Source organism: Tiliqua scincoides, chromosome 6 (assembly GCF_035046505.1).
Source record: "Tiliqua scincoides isolate rTilSci1 chromosome 6, rTilSci1.hap2, whole genome shotgun sequence".
NCBI lineage: Eukaryota > Metazoa > Chordata > Lepidosauria > Squamata > Scincidae > Tiliqua > Tiliqua scincoides.
In genome coordinates this window covers 69,034,316-69,059,994 of record NC_089826.1, presented here as the reverse complement: position 1 = coordinate 69,059,994, position 25,679 = coordinate 69,034,316, and the positions used below count along the sequence as shown (strand labels likewise).

Here is a 25,679-nt window from a genome sequence, read left to right as displayed (position 1 = left end):
GGTTCAAAAATGAAGGGGGAATGTTTGAAATTGCCCTCTTCAAATCAGAATAATTTCAGTCAATTTTGTAACTGGTCAAAACAGAAGAGTTCTAGAAACACGTTTAATGTTACCTCAGTTAAATTTTGTTTTTTGAAGTAACAAGCATAAAAACAGAAAGAAAAACAGATGGGCTTTAACCTTTTCAACTAATCAATGTGCTTATGAGTGTCAGTTATCCCTTTTCCAAGACTGTCAAATATCTGCTGTTTATAGGTAAAGGTACCCGATCCAATACACAAGGTTGAAGAGGGCGAAGGCTGTGGGAAAGAAGATCCGAGAGTAGGAGTCAATCTTGGCCACTCGAATGTGTATCCTTCCTTCTCTCCATGATCCTGTGCGGCAGTCGTCAAAGCAACAAAAGAAGCTGGTACAGTCTTTACCTTCAAGACACTCGTATCCATAACTGTCGCCATGTTCGTGAAGGTGACGGATATTGTTCATTGGAATTAACGTTGACCCAGAACGAACAGCAAGCCCAGGTGGATTCTAAAGAAGATAACACTATGTTACTTTTGCTTTAAATCGGAAGCGTATAGTGCTTGATGGGGAGTGGAAAGGGGGAAATGGAAGATTCAAGCGCATTCCGCAACTCCACTCAGTACATGCAATTCTCACTTTCAAGCTCCGATGCTATGCAAGTTAGGCTGCAATCCTAACCACACTTTCCTGAGAGTAAGCCCCATTGAACAAAATAGGACTTACTTCTGAGTAGGCCTGGTTCAGTCATTACTCAGAGTAAGCACAACTGAACTCAATGGGACGTTCTTCTGAATCAGCATGCATCCTATTCGAGATTGGGCTGCCCTGTGAAGGGATTTACAACAGCAGAACTGGGTTCTGCTGTTGTAAAACGGCTGTCAATGGAGTGTACAGCCCTCCCTCAGTGGCCATTTTGGGAGTGCTGCAAGAGGTGGCAGCACTCCCCATCTGTCACTTGCCTGGACCCACTGGAGCAGGTAAGATAGCAGCTGGAGTGGGGAGGGGAGAGGAACAGGGAGTGGGGATGCTGCGGGAGGGGGTGGATCTGGTGACAATCGCATGTGCCAGATCCTGTCCTCCTTTTTTGCAGCCTCCCCGCTCCCTGTTCCTCTCCCCTCCCCACTCCAGCTGGTGCAAGTCCAAGGAGACCCATTGCAGAGCAGAAGGCTTTCAGAGAGGGTAAGGGGATTTAACCCCTTTCCCCTCTGAAGTATTCCAATCCATCCCGCCCCCCAGCTAGATATGGCATGTGGCTTTTTTCAGAATGGTGTCTGGAAGGACTGAAGTTCAGTCAAAGAGCACATGATTTGAATGAAGAAGGTCTCGGATGTAATCCCTGGCAATTCCAGATAGAGCTGGGGGAAGACCACATCTGAAAACCTGGAAAAATCTTGTCAGTCAGAGTTGACAATACTGATCTAGCTGGACCAAGATGTGACTCCGAAAAAGGTAGCTTCCTGCGTTGAATGGAGCAGAATTCCGGTGGCACGTGAATTAGCGCACCACCGGCGTTTGCCCTGCCCCCGCACGAGGCACGGGGGGGGCCAGCCTCGCAGCTGATTGGCTGGGGGCTAATTGGTGTGAGGCCACGTGCAGGCTGCTCGGAGAAGCCCACGCAGTCAGGACCAGGCAGCGATCACCCACACGCCCACCCTTTGGCAGTCTGGGACTAGCTGGTCGCCACCTGGGGCCGGGTAGGAATTTTTGCCATCAGCCTAATTGGCACGTTGGTTGGTGGTTTTTTGCCTACCCCAGACTGTGGAGTTAGGGGCGGAATGGGGTTTTCCACAGGTCTTGTTGGTCGCTTTAGGCAGGTGTCGTGCGGGTTGTGGGTAGGTAAGGTTATCTCGGTGTACACCGCAGGGTGGCAAGGGCTGGGAGGACTCCACGCTTGGTCATGCTGGCATTCCTGGCTGGGTGACGCAGGCTGGATGAACCTCGGCCTGGTGGTAAAGGTGCACCACGGGTTCGCTTGGGTGGCCTGAGCTAGCGTGCCACCCTGCCCCTTCGGGGTGACAATGAAGGGGGTGGCAGGCTTGTACTGACACTGCCCAGAGTTGGGTGTGGTTGCCCAAATCACTATAGGGGGAAGTAGACGGGCAGCTCCGTTTCCCCCATGTAGAACTCGCATGACTTATTTGTTAGGCCCTGTTGCAATCTTAAGTATATTTAAATAGTTAATAAAGTGGCCCTTTGTACCATATGCCCATGCCTGTGTCTTTATTGGGGGGTGCTGGGTAAATGCTACAATATCCAGCAGCTTCTCAAAACTCCAATAAAAGTTGCTAAAATTATATGATTAAATTTTAAGTAGGTACTTTAGCACAATCTGCTTTTTCAGCATTCGTGATCACATTTAGGATCTAATGGAGCCAATTGCTGTCTGCAGTGTTGTGAAAAGGCAGCCTTTAAACACATTATAATACAGCAGGCAGATAATTTGCTCTCCCAGAGAAGAAATAGGAAGTTTTGGAGAGGGCCCATTTTTGACATATTGGTTACTAAATAATTAAAGCTTCTAATTGGCTTAATAGGAAGCACTGCAGAAAAGAGGCAGAACCCAAGATGGGAACTGTTCCTTTGCGGCAAAATGGCAGGATCGCTGCATTGTATAGTTGTACTTAACTTGTCCAAGTCTCTAAACAACAATCCCTTAGCGCACCAGACATGCCAATGACAGCCTGTTCAGCCAACACTTTTGCTTCTTCTTTGCTAATATTCTTTTTCTGGTGGCCACTGTGTTACAGTCAGCCTCCATTTGTGGATTGGAACAAGTATTCAAAAAAGAGGATTTTTGTCCATGACAAATGCTTGGAGGAATTTGTGCACATCGTTTTTCCTCTAGATCTAAAGTTGAGCTGCAAGCCCTTGCCTCAAACCATTGGGCTCAACACTGGAATATATCTGTAGTTAAATGTGGAGACAGGCTTGGGATGGGGGGGGGAGGGAAATGTACTAGGATGACTGTTGTACTGGTGGTCTTTTTAATTTTGGCCATGATCACTTTTGTAGCGGTGCTGATGGAACTCCTGTTGATGCGTCCCACCTGGTGGTCACTGCCTGCTCTATTCAAATGGCTCCTGAACAACACTTTGTTATGATGCAGTGAACTGCTGGGCTGGCCAGCACCCAGTGTGGAGCTTACTTTGCAAAGTGTTGGCGTTCTGGACATTGGGGGGTTCATGATGGTGTCAACTCATCATCGTGTCACCCACTGCCAACTGCTTTCAGAGTGCCCTGGTTTGGAGCTTTCAGAGTGACCCAGTCTGCTCACTGTTCTGAGTCCCACTGTTGACAATATGGCAAGAGCCAAAGACTCAGGTGGCAATGGCACTGCCCCCTCCCCAGCCTATCTTGTCATTATTTGTAACTGGATGCAATCCTGCCCACACTTACCTGGGATTAAGCTCTATAATGGGACTTACTTCTGAGTAAACATGCATAGGATTGGGCTCATTGTTGCTTTGCCATTGGTACCTTCCCCTGTCCTTTGAAAATGGGTTATAGCAGCTCAATACCTTCTGTACATAAAGAGGGAAGAGAGTGGCAAGCACGTTTGGCTCAAGATTTGTTTGCTGGGCATTGAAGGGCAAGGAAACGGCATCCTTGAATCAACATTGGTCCCTTAAACTCAGTATTATTGACATTGACTATCAAAAACAGAGAGTGGGTGTCAATGGATAATTTTCACAATGGAGAGAGGTGAAAAGCAGTGTGCCCCAAGGATCTGTCCTGGGACCAGTGCTTGTCAACCTCTTCATAAATGACTTGGAGACAGGATTGACCAGTGAGGTGGCAAAGTTTGCGGACGACACCAAATTTTTCCAAGTAGTGAAGACCAGAAGTGATTGTGAGGAGCTCCAGAAGGATCTCTTCAAACTGGCAGAATGGGCAGCAAAATGGCAGATGCGCTTCAATGTCAGTAAGTGTAAAGTCATGCACATTGGGGCAAAAAATCAAAACTTCACATATAGGCTAATGGGTTCTGAGCTGTCTGTGACAGATCAGATCTTGGGGTGGTGGTGGACAGGTCGATGAAAGTGTCGACCCAATGTGCGGCGGCAGTAAAGAAAGCCAATTCTATGCTTGGGATCCTTAGAAAAGGTATTGAGAACAAAACAGCTAATATTATATTGCTGTTGTACAAATCGATGGTAAGGCCACACCTGGAGTATTGTGTCCAGTTCTGGTCACCACATCTCAAAAAGGATATAGTGGAAATGGAAAAGGTGCAAAAGAGAGGGACTAAGATGATTACTGGGCTGGGGCACCTTCCTTATGAGGAAAGGCTACGGCGTTTGGGCCTCTTCAGCCTAGAAAAGAGACGCCTGAGGGGGGACATGATTGTAACATACAAAATTATGCAGGGGATGGACAGAGTGGATAGGGAGATGCTCTTTACACTCTCACATAACACCAGAACCAGGGGACATCCACTAAAATTGAGTGTTGGGAGAGTTAGGACAGACAAAAGAAAATATTTCTTTACTCAGCGTGTGGTTGGTCTCCTTGTCACAGGATGTGGTGACGGCATCTGGCCTGGATGCCTTTAGAAGGGGATTGGACAAATATTTGGAGGAAAAATCCATTACGGGTTACAAGCTATGATGTGTATGTGCAATCTCCTGATTCTATAATTGGGCTATGTATCAGAATGCCAGATGCAAGGGAGTGCACCAGAATGAGGTATCTTGTTATCTGGTGTGCTCCCTGGGGCATTTGGTGGGCCACTGTGAGATCTAGGAAGCTGGATTAGATGGGCCTATGGCCTGATCCAGTGGTTGGTTGGTAACCTTCAGTCTCGAAAGTGGGGCTGTTCTTATGTTCTTATGTTAAAAACTCTCCAAGGTTTCAAGCAGGAATATTTGGCTACCCTACATGCAGATGACATGAGTTGGAGCTGGGACTTCCTGCATGCAAACCATGTGGTCTACCACTAAGTCCCTCCCCTACTGGCAGTGCACTCCAGAGTCCCTGCTGCGAGGTCACAAGAGGTTTCTTGGCTGCACTCTCAATTTGTACAGAGAGCTTTTCCATGCTGGAGATAGCACACAAAATTGGACTGATACGCTGCTCCTAGTACAGTGGCAACCCTGGAATTGTGTTGCCTCAGGAAGCTGTGCCTGTATGGAAGATACCAAGTAAGTGATGAAACAACTCAGATGCTTGCTTTTGTCTGAGGGTGCACAGTCCCAAGTTTAGATCTAACCAGAGCTTAGGTGACCACCTAAGAATTCCATGTATACTATCTTGCATTTCCCAATGAAAGAAAGATGGGATATATAAAAATGTGTGTCCAAGCCCACAATTCATACAGTGGGCCTTCCTTATCCACAGGCTTGGCGTCCATGAATTTAACTCAGTCTAGACCCCAAGCTCACACTGGAGAGCCTCAGAGGAACCTCCTGGATGAAACTGGAGGTGCCTTCCAGTCCCATTCGGGATATCTTCTGAAGTGCAGGGAGGCACGTGCAGAAGCCTCCCGGAGACTTCTGAATGGCACTTCAGGTTTGCTGGCAGCTTCCCTCCTCCATGGATTTCAATATTCATGAAATTTGGTATCTCTGGGGGGTCCTAGAATGGACCACCCTTGGATATCGAGGGCTCACAGTATTTGGTGAATTCAAATTTCCTTTTCTCCTCAATATTAGTTTCAGCACTGAGGTTTGATAGAACACCCAGGGGATTGAAGACGGGATGTTGTTTTCTATCTCGGTTCTTAAATGTCACCCTTCTTCCATTTGAAGAAAGCTCTTTGCAGTCCTCAGGATTCCAGTTCAGTGATCCTTTTTCCAAGTAGCAGGCTCGGGCAATTTTTTTAAAAAAGTCTTCATGTTGTAGTAACGAGAAGTAACTTATTTATTTATAGGAGATGGCTAAATTTATATATGGCCTAATGATATGCTGCATGTTAATATTTTAGTATGTTTACCCTTTGGGCATTATTAAATGTTCATGTTCCTGCACACTAGTCTCTTTTGAAGTTCAAAAATCATTGAAGAGGAAAAGTAATTGTTATTTTTAGCAAGTCAGACAGTGGCATAAAAAAAAAAAGAGTAATCCTCAAATATAAATAAAATGATTGCAGCACATCACCCAGAGATAACGTGTGTCTCTTGAAATTTGCCTGTACACATATTCATGCACACAATATCAAAAGAACAGAAGAATAATTTGTTCTGCGTTAATACATTGCTAAAGCATGTATAGCAGAACAAGAAAGAACAAAGAATGAAAACGGTCAGACAATTAGGAATCACTGAAATCAATAGCCAAGCACATAGATTCATGTGCCATGAGCGTGGGCATTGCTTACCATTTTTGTTTTTGATTCCTTTCCCACTAAACATGGTTACCACATGTTTTGCATAGCATGCTGGGCCTGTGCCAAGAAGGGGGGTTAAGTTCACTGCATGTGCAGCTGCCGCTGAGATCTCATCCCATCCCCAAACTCTCCCCAGCCTGGCCCACTCCCTACCCTGATCCACCCATGATCCTCCCCTGAACTGCCCCTACTGCTGATTTGCCAGCAGCAATGGGGGACGGAGGAGGTTCAGTGGGCCACTGTAGTCTGTGCGTGGCCTCCAGCCATTTGCCCTGGTGACCTCTTCCTACCGAATGGGAGAGCAGCTTTCCTGCTGTTGGTCCGGGATCTGTATATATATATAACCACAGATAATGTGGTTATATATATTTAGGTCCGGGACATACACATATATATATATATCTATATATCTACTATATTAGTATATGTAGGCAACCTTCAGTCTTGAAAGGCTATGGTATCGCACTCTGAATGGTGGTTCTGGAACAGCGTCTAGTGTGCCTGAAAAGGCCAATTCGGGAGTGACAATCCCTTCCACATTGGGAGCAAGTGCAGTCTGTCCCTGGTCTGTCTCCCTGGCTATGGGCCTTCCTTCTTTGCCTCTTTGCCTCAGACTGTTGGCCAAGTGTCTCTTCAAACTGGGAAAGGCCATGTTGCACAGCCTGCCTCCAAGCGGGCCGCTCAGAGGCCAGGGTTTCCCACTTGTTGAGGTCCACTCCTAAGGCCTTCAGATCCCTCTTGCAGATGTCCTTGTATCGCAGCTGTGGTCTACCTGTAGGGCGCTTTCCCTGCACGAGTTCCCCACAGAGGAGATCCTTTGGGATCCGCCCATCATCCATTCTCACGACATGACCAAGCCAACGCAGGCGTCTCTGTTTCAGCAGTGCATACATGCTAGGGATTTTATATATATATATATATATATATATATATATATATATATATATATATATATATATATATATATATATATAGTACAGGTCCGGGACCTGTACTGACAGATAATGTGGTTATGTATGTTTATGTTTATATCTGTCCTCCCCATTATTAAATTAGGCACTAAGCAAATGCTGATTCACAGAAATTCTTAGGTTGCTGTTGCTGCAGACAGAATAGCATGAACAGATGGCAGCATTTTCCTAACCTAAGAATCAAAACACCAACTCAGTAGATTGTGCCTGTCACTGTTGTTGGGATTCACATAGAGATGTTTGTGTTTATCTCTGAGGTAGGACATAACATGTCATTTCTTACCCTGCCTACATGGTGCACCCATATGAACACATGCAGAGATCATGTGATGCCAGCATGAAAAATTGAAGGCCTGTATGCACTTCCTGTATGCCTGGCAAAGCTTATTCAGTCTAAGTATGTGAATTCTAGCCATTATACCACCAAGCCAAAGGAGGTTGAAGCCAGAGGTTCTTCAGTCATGTGCCTCATGTACTCTTAGACTGTCCATGCACTCCACTCCCATATATACATTTCTTGTTTATTTTATACAAATTATTATTTGCTATTTCCTGAAACTGCATTGAACAACATGGCAAAAAGTAGAACTCCCCCTCCCCCCCAAAATCAATCACAGAAAAAAAATGTCCTTCACAGAATTTGAAGACATCCCCCCCAAAAAAAATCCAACACAAACCACAAAAACAATCAATAAGAATGCTGAAAACAGTAAATATTGTGGATAAGATACACACACACACACACACACACACACACACACACACACACCTCTCTATCTATCTATCTATCTATCTATCTATCTATCTATCTATCTATCTATCTATCTATCTATCTATCTATCTATCTATCTTTATATAAATTGGCCCATCAGTAGTAAGGACCAAATTCAAACCAAATTCAAAAAATGTTTAAAAAATTGTCATTCACTATTTTTAAAAAAGTGATAACAAAGCAAATTCTTTTTGCACCATGCAGTCCCTGAGCCCCCTTCACGCACACCCTAGGGCTGCAGCTCCAATAGGTTAAGAACCCCTAACTCAGGCTCAGCTCCATTTCATGATTATCCACGGCATCATCAATTACTTGTAGATTTCCATAGGTGAGAGCCTGGATAAAGATAAGCCACAGAGCAATGTTTATGGCTAAAATGACATCTCTAGAAGTTCGCTCCTTTTGACCGGACCAAGGACCAGGGACAGACAATGTGAAGATTCTCCAAATGATTCCACTTACCGAAGGCTTGTTCTTTGATTTCTTCTCTTTCTCTTTGGCCCCTTTTCGGTTGCTGGTGAAATAATGCAAGGTGCCATATTCCATCAAGGCAGCAAACACAAAAATGAAACACACAGAAACAAAAAGGTCCATCGCTGTCACGTAGGAAACCTTGGGAAGAGATTTCCTCGCGATCGTACTCAGTGTAGTCATTGTCAAAACTGTGGTGATGCCTGTTCAAAGAGAACAGAAAAGGTGATTATTGAGATGGTGGAATTCTATAGATTACCAAAATACAGGCTGTTCTGAAACATCTATTTGGGAAACACCTAACTGTGCATAAAATGGCATCAGGGGCAATACTGCTTTGGCTCTATTAGGGTGCAAAGCCATGGAAATATGCATCTGATTGTGGTTTTAATTATGGTTTTATGGAATTTTATTTGGATCATTGTTGTCAGTCACTTTGGGAGCCTGAGGACTGAAAAGCAGGCTAGAAACAGAAGCAAGGAAATCAAGGTCTATTCGCTGCAAACATCACTGCGCACAAAAATGTATTGTTTGAAACATGTAGTGTATTAGGATCTGAATAGATTTAAGAATATTCAGTGTATTTCTATGTTACGGTCACACGTAAGGTCAGGGCATTTTCATTCTGCCCTTCCCCACTAATTGTTTTTCTGTAATAAAACTATAAGTCTCTAAAAGTATAAAAAGAGACTATAAAAAACTATAAAACTTTAAGACTATAAAAACAGTCTGCTACATAGGTATGGGATCCTTGCTTGCACTTGGTATTTAGCATTTTGTTTTATGGCATTTTTATTCTCAACTGCTTTGAGAGGTCCCAGTGGCTGAAAAGCAATATATAAAAGCAGAGAAAATTATCACAGCAAAACATGCACTCTTCTAGCAGGCTAATTGCACAAAAGATCTAAGGGTTTGCTCACATGACACGTTATCTTGACATAGCAACCTGTTTAATTCACTGAAATCTCTGATACATTTGACTTTAAGGCAGAGGACTAATGGAGATTGGCAAGAAAGGATATACAGGATGTGCTACATAAAAAGAGATGCCCCGGAATGGCCAAAGATGCATCTGATTCATATGCTTGGTGTGTTGCTGGTTAAAAATCAAATCATGTGGATGCTGGTCTGTGTGGGGAAAGCCATTCCTGTGAAGTGTCCTTGCGTGATTCAGATAATTTCAACCACAACAGGACCATATATATAGACACACTCACTGGTGTGACTAAAACTGGCTTTGCTGCATGAGAAGCTGCTCCTTCATGGAAACAGCTTCCTATGTGGAATAGTCCCATGTGGTTTCATTGTCAAACAGCAATCACACTGCTATTGACCACACACACACACACACACACACACACACACACACACAGAGAGAGAGAGAGAGAGAGAGAGAGAGAGAGAGAGAGAGAGAGAGAGAGAGGTTAGACATGCCTTACTGGATGTGCTTGGAAACAGAAATATGTTGGACATTGGATTTTTCCATATTTTGGAATACTTGCCCGAAAAGTGATATATAAATAACAACAACAACAACAACAAAAAGGACCAAAATTTTCACCAAACTGGAATTGCAAGAAATCAAAGAAATGGCTGAAAAGCCTGAGCAAACCACAGGCCAAATTGTTAAAGAAGAAACATTTCCAAAAATAATAACTCAAATGTGGACATAAAACTTGAACAATCAATTGTTGAACAGCCAAGATTTAACTGAACGTCAACAAATGTTGAAAGACAGAATCATGGGACACGTGAATGACAATATGGAAAGGCAAAGATTGCCAGTTCTACACCAAGTTCGTAGCAGAGAAGTAATTAGCCTGCTACGTGATGTAAATGTTGCCATTTCAACAATTCCAACCACTACAGTGGAAAAAACTAATAGGCTAATATACAGTACTGCCTTCATTGTAACCATGGAACTTGGGTACAAACTGTCCAAGAGACGTAAACCATCCCATCCTCCAAGGTGGAAAACTTGGCTTGAAAGTAAAATAAAGAAACTGAGAGCTGATCTCAGTAACTTGAAGTTTTTGAGAGAAGGAAAATTAAAGAATGAGAAAGTCAAAAACAGCCTCTACAAAAGGCATGACCTTGAATGAAAAACGATTAATGTAGTCATCAAAGAGCTCAAATATCGAGTTACAGCCACTGCCAAAGAGATTGAAAGATATGATGAATTGGTAAAACAGTTTCAACAAAATACCCAGTTCCGCAAGAATCAGCGATTGTTCTACAAATTGCTCCAAAAACAAATCGCTCCAAATAATGAGGAGACTTTAAAATTCTGGAAAGACATCTGGGAGAACCCAGCTGAACGCAATAAACATGCTTCCTAGAATAAGGATGTTAACAACAGTGAGAAACAAATGGATAACATTATAATTACAGAACAAATGGTAAAACAACATGCAAAGACCAGATGAAGTACTTGGGTTCTGGCTGAAATGCTTGAGCAGTCTCCATCACCAAATCACAGTGCAATTCAGTCACATGCTCCAAATTGCAACCACTGAAGATTGGATGACAAAAGGGCGAACATTTTTGATCCTGAAAGATGTGGAAAAAAGGCAATGTGCCTAGCAACTGTCGCCCTAGTACGTGCCTTCCAACTACCTTCACGTTTCTCACAAAAATCATTGCAACTTTGGTATACAACCACCTGATGCTACATTCTCTCTACCCAACCAAGCAAAAAGGTAACTTTAAGAAATCCAGAGGTACAAAAGACCAACTGTTGATAGAAATAATGATCTTGAAAAACTGTAAACAATGACAAACGAACCTCAATATGGCCTGGATTGATTACAAGAAGGCCTTTGACTCTTTGCCTCACAGCTGGATCAACACCTGCTTGGAAAAATACGGAACCAATGAAAACATCCGAAAGTTTATAAAACAGAGTATGAAAAAGTGGATTACTATGTTATTGGCTAATGGAGAAGAAACAGGCCAAGTCAACATCAAGAGAGGAATTTTTCAGGGTGATTCATTGTCACCCCTGTTGTTTAACAAGGTTCTTATTCCTCTGAAGGATATTTTGAACAAAACTGGAATGGGCTATAACATATCTGTGCAGGCAGGCAAAATAAGTCACTTTCTGTACATCGACGACTTGAAATTAGACATCAGAAGCCCTGTTGAACTTGAGTCCTCGTTGAATATGGTGCAGATCTTCAGTATGGACAAACAGATGAATTTTGGAAGTATAAATATGCAATATTGTCATTGCAGCATGGGAAAGTACAACAGCTGGAAGGTATTGAATTCACCAACGGTGACACAATAAAAGCGCTTGCACATGATGGCCAGTACAAATATCTTGGCATACTTGAATGTGACAATATACTGCACTCAAGAGTAAAAAATGTGACCCAGTGAGAATATTAAAGGAAAGTACGAAAAGTGTTTAAATCAAAACCGAACACTAGGAACATCATAAAGGCATTAAACACATGGGCTAGTCCAGTGATTAGGTATCCAGCTGGCATTGTTGAATGGACCCAAAATGAACTTGAGACTCTTGACTGAAAATCCACTCGCTAATCCTAAAAGTGACGTTGACCGACTGTACCTACCAAGGAAGATAGGAGGCCGGGGGCTTTTGCAAGTACAACTAACAGTAGAAAAGGAAAAGCGAGTACTGAATGACTATATCACGCAAAGCTTGGAAAAGTTGATAAAAGCAGTTACGTCAGAAAATTTGATGAAAGTTACAAAAAGCAAAGAGGAGTACAAAAAGCAAGAATATGAAAAATGGGTCAACGGCTGGACAATTCATTAAAGGTATAGAAGGCAAGAGCAATAATAGCTTGAGTTGGGCAGGGTTAAGAACAGGCACCATCAAGAAGGGGACTGATTCTAGCTGCACAAGATCAGGCTTTGCAAACAAATGTAATGAAGACAAAAACATAAAGCACCAGTGATGATGGTAAATGCCGTTTAAGCAAAAAATGGGATGAAACAATCAATCATCTCATTTGCGAATGTCACAAAACAGCCAACACCGATTATAAAGAAGGGCACAGTGTGGCCAAATTAGTTCACTGGTCCTTATGTAAAAGGTACACCATAGCCATGTCAGAAAAGCCATGGCAACACCAGGTAGAAAGGGTAGTAGAAAATGAAGAGGTCAAAATCCTGTGGGACTTTTGGATACAGACTGACAGACGTGTGGAGGCCAATACTCCAGATATCACTGTATTGGAATCGTGGAAGACCTGACGAGGAGGCAGATGTGGTGTCAGCAGTGGCCCCTTTAAGGGTAAGGCCTGGGCATCCAGGAGAGTGTGCTGCACAGCTGCAGCCACTTGAAGGCAATAGGGCCCTCAGGGATATAAGAGCACCTGAGGCAGGAAGGGTTTGTGGGTTGTAGGAGGAGTGAATGTTTAGAGGAGAGGAGAGGAGAGGAGAGGAGAGGAGAGGAGAGGAGAGGAGACCTGACCTGACCTGACCTGACCTGACCTGACCTGACCTGACCTTGGACTGTGACCTGGCATATCGTTTCTGGACTCTGATTTGGCACCTTGCATTGACTACTGGCTTACCTGGACTTTGACTTTGGAGTGTGACCCGGCATATTGACTTTGGACTGTGATTTGGCAATCTGCATTTATTGGACTGGGACCTGACTCTGATGTGTGCTTACTCTTTGATGTGTTATCAAAGAGAAACTAACCAGCCTTAAGCGGGCACGATACCCAGTGGGGAGGAGCTGTGACACAACAATTACCATCATAGAAGCCAGGTGCCTGAATCATAGATGTCGCTATTGCTGGCGACTTGTGAATTTTGGAGAAAGAGCAGGAGAAAGTATCCAAATACTGTGCATAGAATTGCATAGATTCTGTGCATAGAATTAATACTGTGCATAGAATTGACACGTATCTGGATGAAGCATGTAAAAGTGCTGCCGATATCAACACAATTTAACAAGTACTTTGCACACTGGACGCCCTGGCAATAACACCAGTCAAATTACAGAAGATTGCCATGATTGGCAAAGCGTCCATCCTTCGTTGGTACCTCATCTACACCTAGATGTCAGGCAGATGTCCGTGTGGATGAGGATTTACCAGTTTGTCAAAAAACTGATGGTGTGCCTTAACAATATTAGTGCCTTGTCAGTGAGATGCAAAAGAGTGAAAATTGCTGTTTTAAAGATGAAATACCCTGTCTTCTCAATCCCTGAAAAGGGAGCTCAAAATTAAAAGGAAGCTTACATTTAAAACCACAACATAAGCAATCAATAATAGCAACAAAAAAAACAATACACACAACCATACAGTAATCAAACAATGCAGCAGGACAAGGATAAATTAAGCAAAGACCAGTCAAAAGAATTATTTCTTTTGTTCTTCCTCGTCTTAAGAACCAGCAAGGAAGAAGCTGCCCTTGACTCCAGTGGGAGGGCATTCCAGAGACCAGGTGCCACTACTGAGAAGACTTTGGGCCCAATCCTATCCAACCTTCTAGCACTGGGGCAGCTGTAATGCAGCCTGGAGTTAAGGGAACAAATGTTCCCATACCTTGAAGAGGCCTCCAAGACTGCTTCCCCAACACAAGAAGCAGTGCATACCCCATAGGGACAGCAGCACCAGCACTGAAAAACTGGATGGGATTGGGCCCTTAGTCACAGAAAACCATCAATTGCATCTCCACTGAAGGCGGAACCTACGTCAGAGCCCCCATTCTTGACCACTGCAAGCCAAAGGGAAGTAATTAAAGCTAGTGCCTGTGTTTGTGAACAGGGATCACTGAATAAGGATGAACAACCCTGAATTAAGATGTTGCAAAGTGATTTCAGATTGCCTTAACAAGCCATGCATGACTTGTTGGACCTGCAGATTATGGACCCATGTTCCCTCTGGTGTCTCCCATAACACCATCATTTGCATACTGTTTAGAGGAACAAAATTTTTGAGGTTTGATTCATTTTTTTCTCCTTCCATGCAAGCCTATTCATTGAAGTCATGGTGTTTTGGAAGAGCACAAGTACCTAATGACGTCCTTGCGGGTACAGCATCTTTATTAATCCAGAAGGAGACCCAGGAAAGAACAACGGTCAGTATGCAAGGAATGTATGTCTGAATGGTAAAATATCCCATACGTCTGCTCAAAACAAAGAAGATGGTCATAACAACGTAATCTCCTATAAGATAAAAAAAGAGAATCAATTATCAACCGTGTTAGCTATTTTCTCTTACACATTTATACTCCAAATGAAAGCCTCCTGTGGTTAAAAATATGCTACTGGGATCAGATGGAAACAAAAAAAAATTATTGGAAGAGTCACTTCTTAAAGCAATTACAATTGTATTTTCCCTGCACAATATCAACACACAAACAATACTCCACTGTATAAATCCACAGCTATGTACACAGCAAGTCCTCACTTAAAGTCTTTTCATTCAAAGCCATTTTGTAACAAAGTTGATGAGAAAAAAGGTCAATCCTTGGCCAGGACCACTGTCTTTGTGCATGCTCTCCCCATGTCTGCGTGGGTTTTCTCTGGCCCAGAGAGCTCACATTTATTTCAGTGTTTAATACCGGAAGTGTTTGGGGTCTTGATTTAGACATTTGGTGATGTTCTTGTGACCAGAACTATTCTGTAGGAACAGAACTCTTGTTTAAGTACACCAATTAGCCAACAGTAAAATTGGTTTCGTTATAAGCCGATTCACTTAAAACTGCAGTTTACAAGAACTTTAAGTAAGGACTTGCTGTACACACTATATAATCTAGTTCAGTGGTTCCCAAACTGTATGTGGGGACCCACTGGTGGATGGTGACCTGATTTTTTAGTGGGTTGCCAAAGGGCGATGGATAGGTTAGAGGTAACTAATTTCCTCAAGCCCTATTCAAAAATCAGATACTATAGCTGCTAATTACCCTGCAAAAAAACTCAGCTCCTGCAGTTTGCAAGCATAGGGAGATAAAATGTTTGATGTCTTTATCTTGTTATTATTATTTGTAATTAAATACAATATCATTTCTGTCTAGACCTCCTTTTTTAACGTCTGGTAAACCTAGGTGGGTCCCGATAGAGTGTCATTTTAAAAAGTGGGTCCCGGTGCTAAAAGGTTTGGGAACCACTGATCTAGTTTAAATCAATGCAGAGCCATTTCCAGATGTTTCCTTACCAGACTGCGTATGAGAGATATCTATCGTATTCCTTAAACCTACAAATGCAAATTGATACAATCTCCAGTATTTGGGATCTGCCACTTCCACAGAAGATTTTTTCCACTTGTATACAATTTCATTCCTTGGGTATCCATCTAGAAAACATTAGCCTAAATCAGTTACTCTATCAGAATAGAAGCTTATGGTAATCCTAATGCAGAATACTTTGGAGAACACTAGTATGAAGGCAACTGTGTTATGACTGCCAGGATGCTCATTGGGAATTGGCCAGCTAATTACTGGGTAAATGGCCCTCTCAAAAAGCAGAGTGAAATTAAGGGTGAGTCCTAATGTTACAGCTATGAGGCAAATCACATGAGAAGCTGAATACACCTTTTTAAAAAATTGCAATAGCTGCTGTGTGTGTGGGCAATCAGATCAGTATAGCAGTGTGTGGGGAGGGAACATCTAACCATTCCCTTTCAGGCTGTGGTCTTGGTGAACTACACACACACACACACACACACACACACACACACACCCCAAAGCTGCAATTAGCTCTAGAAAAGACACTCCCAAAGATGGTAGTGAGAGCCTCTCACCCCCATCCAAGGAAAACAGCAGATCTGAGGCCAGGAAAGGGGACAATTTTCATCAGGACCATGGCACAAGGGGAATGATTGCCCCATCACAGCTGCTATTTAAGTGCAGAAAAAAAAGACAGAAGCAGTAACAATGCTATTATGATATTCTTTGTAGGTCTGGCTTGGAGAGTGATGGCATCAGGAAACCAGACCCTGACATGAAAGTGACTAATTAAGGAGGTATTTCCAATTCTAGTCAATCTGAGCAAGACTGCCTAGGCCTTGATTCATGCTTTTGGTGGTGGAGACATGCTGCAGAGTGTCCTGCTGAAACCTGAACAGCCAAAAGGGGCAGCGGAATAAGAAACTATATATTGCAACAAATGCATAACGAATCCTATGTTTTGTTTTTGGTTGTTGCAGGTAGCATACTGGGGGGGGGAGAGCAAAACCATGGCAAAAAGTGGGGGAACTTTTGGGCTTTGCCCACTGCAGATGTACTATTTTAATCAGAAAAAAAAATCTTCCACAAGGAATATTTCTTCAACATATACAGCACAGGCTGAGGGTATGGCACTGTGGCATGGACAAATTCCTAAAGCCCCCACCCCCCATTGTGGTTTCATTCCCAGCACAGTATTTTTATTTACAAAAAGCAAACACATTCCGCAACATCTAGTTTGACCCTACAATTCCTGCAAAGTTCCTTGCCTCAACCCATAACAAGCTGAACCAGAATAAATTGTGCAAAATAACAAAAACAGTAAAAATCAATGAACAAGCATGCGCAGCTCTGATTTGAAGCTACTCCAGTTGTTTAGCCACAGTGGCGTCACTAGGGGTGTGTGGGCTGCACTGGGTGACAAGCACAGGTGGAGTGACACCACTACTAGCCAAAATTTTTAAAATCTCGGTATTTTCTAACAACAGCATTATGTTATGTGTCAATCGATGTGTAATTTAATGCAGAATGCAATGAAACAAAACTCACTGAAATATCCCTATTCTATAAAAAGTTATAGCCAAAAAACCAGGAGAGTGGAGGAGAAGGTACATGACCACGCCCACTGCCCAGGGTGTTGCCCCACCCTCTGCATGGGAGAAGGTCCATCATGGGGTGACATGCTGGTCTTCCACACCGCAATGAAATATCTCTATTTTATCAAAAGTTATAGCCAAAAAACCAAGAGAGGGGAGGAGAAGGTACATGACCACGCCCACTGCCCAGGGTGTTGCCCCACCCACTGCATGGGAGGAGGTCCTTCACGGGGATGACATGCTAGCCTCCCGTACCGGGCAACGCCAATCCTAGTGAGGCTAGTGTTCTGAGAGCAGTTTCTCTTGAAGTACTGAAGGGAGGATTAAGGAATAAATTACACGTTAAAGAGATATATCGTACTTAAATTTCATCCCCTATTAAGTTTAACATCTAGAAAGAAATTGTTTAGAAGTACTCCATGTTTTATTCTGCCCATGACAGTGTTACGTCCCTATGAGCGAATTAATTTTATATGCTTATTACAGTTTTTAACACCGGGTGTAATTCTGAAACCCAGTGAAGCTAATAATTCTTAGATAAACTTAGACTCTGCAATAATAATGGGAATAGCTATGACGGTATGCTCAAGGAAGCAGGTCACAATCTATTAACAATTATCTTTAAACTGCCATATATGGTTAGATCGCCAGCTGAAACCTGATTCAGATAATTTTGCAACGATCACCGACTGCATTTGTATCCCATCCTTCAACAGTTCAAAGGAACCAACACCTTCCAGGTTGATCCATAAACCATGTCATACTTGCATTTAAGCAGATTTAGCACTTCATTTGTGGATCGATTTAGTCCTCCTTAGTGACTGACAGTCATTAAGCTAACATGGAAATCTACTTCCAGAGGCTTTTGACAGCCTGTGTGTACAATGGACAGGATCCAGCTGCTTTGAGCAGACTGCCCAGGGCCATCTCAGCAGGGTTTTGCATTCTCTTCTATGAGGAGAGTCATATCACACACAAAAAGAAATGCCTTCCTGTGCTCGTGGCATTTTCCTCACATACAAGAGAATGGAAGGCTCTGGGGTTTGGGATTCCTTTGATCATGTTTTTGCAGCATTCGCTTCAGAACAATGGCCCAATCCTACGAGCGCCTTATGCTGCTGGCAGTCTGTCCGTTTCCCCCAGTGCTGGTAAGTCAGTGGGGGGGGGGCCACAGGAGGGAGATGAGATGGAGGAAGAAAGGGGCTGGGAGGGGAGGGGAAAGAATGGGGAAGATCATGAGTTGGGGAGGAGGGCAGATCAAGCCCAGGAGAGGGGGAGGTGTTGGTGGCATCCTAACCCTCTTCTCAGCCTCAATCCTCTCGGGTCCATTTGGACTTGCACAAACTGAATTGCTTCTGCAAGCTTGAGTAGACCCAGAAACAAATGTTCCTGGAGGAGACCTCTAGGACTTCTCCAGGACTTACCTGGAGGAGACCTCCAGGACTCCTCCCCCAACAGGATGCAGCATGTACTCCGATGATGCAGCTGCATCAGTGGGGTGTATCTGATAGGCGTGGGCTGTAAATTAATTTTACCACCAGGGTAGTTCCACACTATAGTAGATATGACTTCACAGTGTATCTAGCAACTTATACTAGTGAACAGTGCTACCTAGTGACTGCCCAGCCTTGACCTTTCAGTTCAGACCAGATGAGTGTCCATTATCTAAAGGCATTCATGGTCCGTATCTGCCCTGTCATCCGGGCCTTGTCAGAGCTGTGGGTGGATGTACTCAAATCATCCCTAAAGTATATGTTCTGTAACTGGGGCTACAATCCTATCCACACTTTCCTGGGAGTAAGCCCCATTGACTATAATGAGACGTGCTTCTGAGTAGACATGCATAGGATTGGGCTCTGGGTGTCCAAAAGATCAATTTATGGGCCTATGGAACTGAACCTATAATTTGGGCATGAAGCAGGGCTCTGCTGACCAAGCAAGAACATGATGCCAGATTCCTAATATTTATACCAGGGTTGGTCAGTTCAGTAGCTTCATATTATCCGTTGCAAGCATCCATGTTCGTTCATTCATTCATTCGGGCGCAATCCTAACCAACCTTCTAGCACTGACATAGCTGTGCCAATGTGGCATGCACTACATCCCACAGTGGGGCGGCAGTCAAGGGGGCCTCCTCAAGGTAAGGGCATGTTTGTTACCTTATCTTGGGGCTGCATTGTGGCTAAGTCAGTGCTCGAAAGTTGGTTAGGATTGTGCCCTCATTCATTCTAAACAGTTATACCTTGCCTGGTCTCCCATAATGGGGTGACCAAGGTGGCTAAACAACTAAAATAAAAATACAAAAATTGCAGTAAATAGAATTTTTAAAAGTCACAATAGTTTAAAAAACACATAATAAAATGATAAGTAATAATAAAAACTCACTGAGGTCCCAGCCTCAGCCCACAAGATTTCTGGTTCATGTTCTGACTTTCATTCATGCATCATCAACACACTGGTTTCTTCAATTCCATGCAATCCAGCACATATATGTGTCTAGGCCCTTTCTATTTTTACAAACTCTGAATTATAGTGTTTAATATTTGGAAAATGCAGGGAAACTAGTGTATTATTTCCCCATTCATATGTTATTGCTCTCAATTGGAAAGAACCAAGTGCTACGATAACTAACGGGTTGTGCCATTCCCAGCCAAAGAGAAGGCAGAGTGCAGGCATGTTCCGATAATTGGCATGTTCTTAATTTAAAATGAGATAAATAGAGGAAGCATTTTACCACCTACAGCTTGAAAACTCCAGTGGGCATGAATGCTCATCCATAGGAAAGTTATGAAGCTGAAGATAACACTCAGCGTTAATTGTCAATCTGTTTAGGAGAAGAAGAAAAAAAGTGGGACAAAGTTTTAGATCACAGTCAAGCAGACATAGCAATAACGAAGATTTCAACGGAGTTGGGTCACCCATTGCATACCCCAGACTGCTTTCAAAATCCCCTTTAGTTTCAACAGGTATTTCCCTGTGTGTGGCAGGCATGGAGAAGAGCTGACTATGGTGCTGTGACTGAAGATACAAGTTACAATTAACAGATTAATCCTAGGCAGGATTCGGTTGCCAGGCAGGGAGTTATGATAGCCGAAGTTACTTCTGTGATCATAAAATGGGCACAGGTGGCGCATGCAGCTGGGCCGCCACTGCAATTGGGGAGCGATGTGGCATGCAGCAGCAGCGCCAGAGATCTCTGTTGGTGCTGGAAAGTTGGCAGTGGGGGTGGGCCATGGGTGGAGAGAGGGAGGGCAGGGGGAGTTTTGGGGACGAACAGCAGGAGGGCAGGGGGCAGTACTGACTTCCAAGAGGATTCTTTTTCAACCCCTTTTCCTCCTCTTTTTCAACCCTTTCTGTCCCTTTTCTCTCCTTGTACCTACAGCAGCAAAATAACTGCTGGGGATCTGAGGAAACCCATAGGTGATCGGGCAGCCTACTTGAGGAAAGTATTTTGTGTGTGTGTGTGTGTGTGTGTGTGTGTAGGTAAAATATTGTTACTGACCTCCTGCAGGCTGTCCAATCACCTCCACCATAGCACACACAGAGCAGTCTCCGTTAATTTGCCTGCATGCTACAATGTGCCAGGGCAGATAGAATTCCTTCTTTTTCCCTAATTGAATTGGAAGCCAGAAGAAACTACCTGTGCTCTATGGGAGAAACAGACGCATCACTTCCAGTTAATAAGAGGCCAGCAAGGCCTTCCCTGTTTCTAATGATCCCTCTCCAGCACCAGCTTTCTTCTCCATTTCTCAGGGATTAGGTGGGGGGGGGCTGTCAAAGGAGTGACTGCTTCATCCATTAGGTTTCCCCCCCTCCCCAAGCATTTTCCAGGAAAGCTTTAACAAAATCTAACTGATTAACAAGGCAGCCAAAAGTGTAAGCCCATCACTAGTTACTACCACATATCTATAGATATACAACAATGGGCCCAATCTAACCAACTTTCCAACACCGACCTAAGGGCAATGCAGCTACAAGATAAGGGAACAAACATTCCCTTGCCTTGCAGGATGCAGCAAATGGCCCATTGGCACAGCTATGCCAGTGTTGGAAAGTTGTTAGGATTTGGGCCAATGTTAGAAATATAAATATGCAAATAGTGTTTGCTTACATACAGTATTCTTCTAAGGGCGCAATCCTAACCCCTTATGTCAGTGCTTTCCAGCTCTGGCATAGCGGTGCCAATGGGGCATGTGCTGCATCCTGCAGTTGGGTGTCACTCACGGAGGCCTCCTCAAAGTAAGGGAATGTTTGTTCCCTTACCTCAGAGCTGCATTGTCCTTAAGTCAGTACTGGAAAGCACTGACATAACGGGTTAGGATTGCGCCCTAAAGGAGATATCAAGACAGTCAGCTCAGTCTGGAGAGTTTTGTGCACTGAACTCCACTTGCAATCAATAGGACTGAAGTACAGTCTGCCCTTTTTATCCGTATGTGATCCATTCCAGGACCCAACCCCGACACATGAATCTGCGGCCATTTCCAGTTTGATGAGCAAACTACAAGTGGCTTTCACCTGGTATCCAGGTGAGTCAAATCTGCACATACCGGGGGTACACTGCACACTTAAATAGTTGAAGCTGCATATTAGTAATTCCTCTTATTAAGTATATTTATATACGGCTTATCAACAAATAAAGTTCAAATAAACAAATAAAGTTAAATGCATAAATAGTCCCCTTTATCCCAAAAACACTCAAAATCTAAAAAAAAAAAAAAAAAGATACAGAAGAAGCCCCAGCGAATGGCCACTGGAAAAGACAGGTGTGAATATGGGCAGATAATATAAATATAAGAGGACCATTTTAATGGTGCCTCTTTGCCCAGTTAGCAGCGATACAAGGGTCTCTGACTGGTTTACATAAAATCAAGTGATTGTAAATGTTTACAGAGTAAGAGGTTGGAGTTAGGGGAGGAATATGCTTTGCTGACTTATTTTCTCCTCCTCTTCCTCCTCCTCATATGTGTTTCTCTGGCCCTGTGAGGAGGTGCACAGTCCTAGCTTGAAGAGTTATTTCTTAAGATGTATTTTTTCAAAATTTCCTCTTTTTCTACTGGAACACTAAACTCAGGGTGTATTTTTTTAAAAGTTAGAGAAAGCACTAAGAGACAGCACCTGGCTGGCCTTAGGGGAGCAGAATAAGCAAATAACTCCAGAACAAAGCAGCAGGTGAAAAATTGCCAGCTCTTCTCTCCTTCCTTTGGCCTCCCCAGGAAGAAAGTGTCATAGAGAAAGGAAGGACACGAGAGACTCTCTGACAGTCAAATAGCCTGAAGTGTTGTCAGATCCTGTTATTGCTACTTCATTCACTATCATCTGAACTTTGCTTTGTTTTCCAGAATGTTCACACCTTGGGCAAAATTCAAGCAAATCTCTTCTCCCCATGCAAAAATATTCAATTTAAAAAAAAAAAAATCCTGGGTACACAGCTTAAAAACAGCACTTCCCATTTCATAGACTTGTACAATGCAAAACTGATGAAATGCAATGAACTGCTATTTTGTAATGACAAATCAGCACCCACAGGCCTCCCTTTTCCTTTGACTTATCACTGCAACTTTCCCATTATGTTTATCAATTTTTGATTACACCCAACTTCTTACCCGTACCCTATCTCAGTCTTGTTTTGTCAGTCTTGCACAGAGGCTTCTTGGGGAGGCATTAAAAGCAAGAAACAGCATCCTTATCTTCTGTTTACAGAATCAGCTTTCTCCTTGGAGATGCTCTTCAAGGGTCCTAACCAACCTCATGCTTACAGAGGAGAAGAGGAACATGTATAAGGAAGAAATGGAAAACAGATGTGCCTCTGAACATATGCAAGAAAGGCCCAGAAAGTAATGCACCACATTTTTTTTCTCAGCCTACAGTAATGGTACGAATGCGAAACTTTAGATATACATTATTTGAATTTTCAGGAGTGCGCACACAAATTTTTGGTTTCTTCAGACAGATAGCGTAGCTGCAGCAGTGTTTCGAAATGGCGTCCGTAAGTGATGTACGTTACAAGCAGCGTGTCATCATTGAATTTCTCACTGCGGAGAAAGAAACTGTTGGGAACATTCACAAACGTTTGTGTACAGTTTATGGAGAATCTGCAGTCGACAGAAGTACGGTTAGTTGCTGGGCACAGAGGGTGAGGCCATTAGAAGGCGGTTTGGCAGAGCTCCAAGATTTGCAGCGTTCGGGGCGGCCATCCACGGCTGTCACACCTGACAAAACGCAGCTTGCTGATGTGCTCATTCACGAGGACTAACGCATAACGACTAGGCAGTTGGCGCTGAAGCTGTCAATCAGCAAAGGAAGTGTGGATGCAATCATCCGTGCTCTTGATTACTCAAAAGTGTGTGCACGATGGGTTCCGCGCTGTCTTACGGTGGGCCACAAATCTCTCAGGAAAAACATTTCTTCTGAGTGGCTGAAACGTTTTGAAGATGAGGGGGAAGCGTTCTTGTCAAGGATTGTGACAGGTGATGAAACCTGGGTTCACCATTTTGAGCCCGAAACAAAACGACAGTCGATGGAATGGCGTCATCCTCAATCTCCACAGAAGAAAAAATTCAAAGCAACTGCTTCCGCTGGTAAGGTCATGATCACTGTGTTTTGGGACTGTGAGGGCGTCATACTCATTGATGTGATGCCAAGAGGCAGCACCATTAATTCTGAAGCTTATGTGAAGACATTAACCAAACTCAAGAAGCGCTTCCAGCGACTTCGGCGCCATAACAACCCAGGTGAATGTTTGATTCAACATGATAACGCTCGGCCTCACACAAGTTTGAGGACTTCGGAACACATCACTAAACAGGGTTGGACTGTGTTACCCCATCCACCCTACAGCCCTGACCTAGCTCCCTCAGACTTCGACTTGTTTGGGCCATTAAAGGATGCCATTCGCGGAAGACATTTTGGGGATGACGAAGAGGTGATTCGCACAATGCAGAAATGGCTTCGTGACCAGAATAAGGAGTGGTACCGACAAGGCATACATGCCCTTGTGTCTTGCTGGAGGAAGGCCATAGAACTGGACGGAGATTAGGTGGAAAAATAGGGAGTGTAGAAGAAACATCATTCTTTCTTGTATGTAAGTTTCATTGTGTTCAATAAATAATTGTTGAAGAAAAAAAATGTGGTGCATTACTTTCTGGGCGACCCTCGTATATGTGTGAAAAAAAAATGTGCACATGAATTCTTGAATATTCATCAGCCAATCTAAAGCTGACAGTAAGATCCTCAAATCCAGTGTGATCCCCACACAGGCATAAACCTCACTGGATGATATTGACACAGTTTCAATGTCCTTATTTACAGCAGTCTGAGTTCCTTTGAGGAAGGGCAGAATACAAACGTAAGGGGGGGAAAATCCCATTGCAGTATAGATTGCATAGGGATCTCTGATCCCAAGAGAATATTATTTGAACTAATTCATATAGCTCATATCTGGGACTACAGAATAAAGTAAGCCTAAGGAAAGTACAGTTTTGCTCAAGTGTCAAGGAAAGTACTCCCTAACCCCCAGAAGGTCTAAAAACGTACACTTCCAGTGGTGACTTCCTAGGCTTTCCGGTAGCCTCATAAGACCTTCTGAGGGCCTGTAAACAGGCCTATCAAGAAAAAAAAGTGGTGAGGGGAGGAATTTGTGGCAGTGCCCTTGCTGGGGTGTGCCTCAGGTTATTTGCCCCCTGACCCCCCTAGTTATGCCAGTGCTACTCTGCTGTTGACACATTAGATTATCATGTTTTTTCTAACATTCAAGTTGGAAAAAAGTAACCTGTGGAGCAGCCCTAAAACCAACCTTTCTTTGGGAATAAATCTCACTGAACTCTATGGAACCTACTTCCAAGTAAATACACACAGAGTCAGGCTCTCTCTTATTTAGTTAGGCTGTGATTCCATAAACACTTATTTGTAGGTATTTTCTATTACACAAATATTACTCATGAATCAACTTGTATAAAATTGGCCTGCAGATTCTGTACATTGTAATTTTTAGAACAGCTTGAAAAGTAAACTGGAAATAACAGTGAATAAAAGATAAAACATTTTATGAGCGCAATCCTAACTAACTTTCCAACACTGGCATAGCTGTGCCAGTGGGGCATGTGCTGCATCCTGCAGTTGAGGGGGCAGTCATTGAGATAGGAAGGCCCCCTCATGGTAAGGCAATGTTTGTTCCCTTACCTCAGTGCTGGAAAGTTGGTTAGGATTGCACCCTAAGTCTCTCAACCTTTTGTCAAACACTTGTACCTTAGGGTATATAATACTCGTCCATCACTCCAGATTCGAAGCAAGCGGTTTGGAGTTGTGATCCAGTGGGCATCCGATTTTCTTGAATTTCGGAAGAAAGTGTCTGGAATCCAGATTTTTCCAACCAT

General features: G+C 43.4%; 1 protein-coding gene across 2 annotated transcripts; it reads right to left on the bottom strand.

Moving 5' to 3' along the window:
• Positions 1-249: 249 nt before the first annotated feature.
• Positions 250-25,679, bottom strand: GABRG1 (gamma-aminobutyric acid type A receptor subunit gamma1). Of its 2 annotated transcripts, XM_066631726.1 has the most exons (7): positions 25,552-25,679; positions 20,049-20,131; positions 15,703-15,840; positions 14,559-14,711; positions 8,548-8,763; positions 4,491-4,504; positions 250-528 (listed from the first exon to the last, which is right to left on the bottom strand). In XM_066631726.1, the coding sequence occupies exons 1-7, from the start codon at positions 25,677-25,679 to the stop codon at positions 250-252; spliced, it is 1,011 nt and encodes a 336-aa protein (XP_066487823.1). The 2 variants fall into 2 exon arrangements, with proteins under 2 accessions (XP_066487823.1, XP_066487824.1); XM_066631727.1 differs by lacking the exon at positions 4,491-4,504 and having other exon boundaries at positions 8,552-8,763.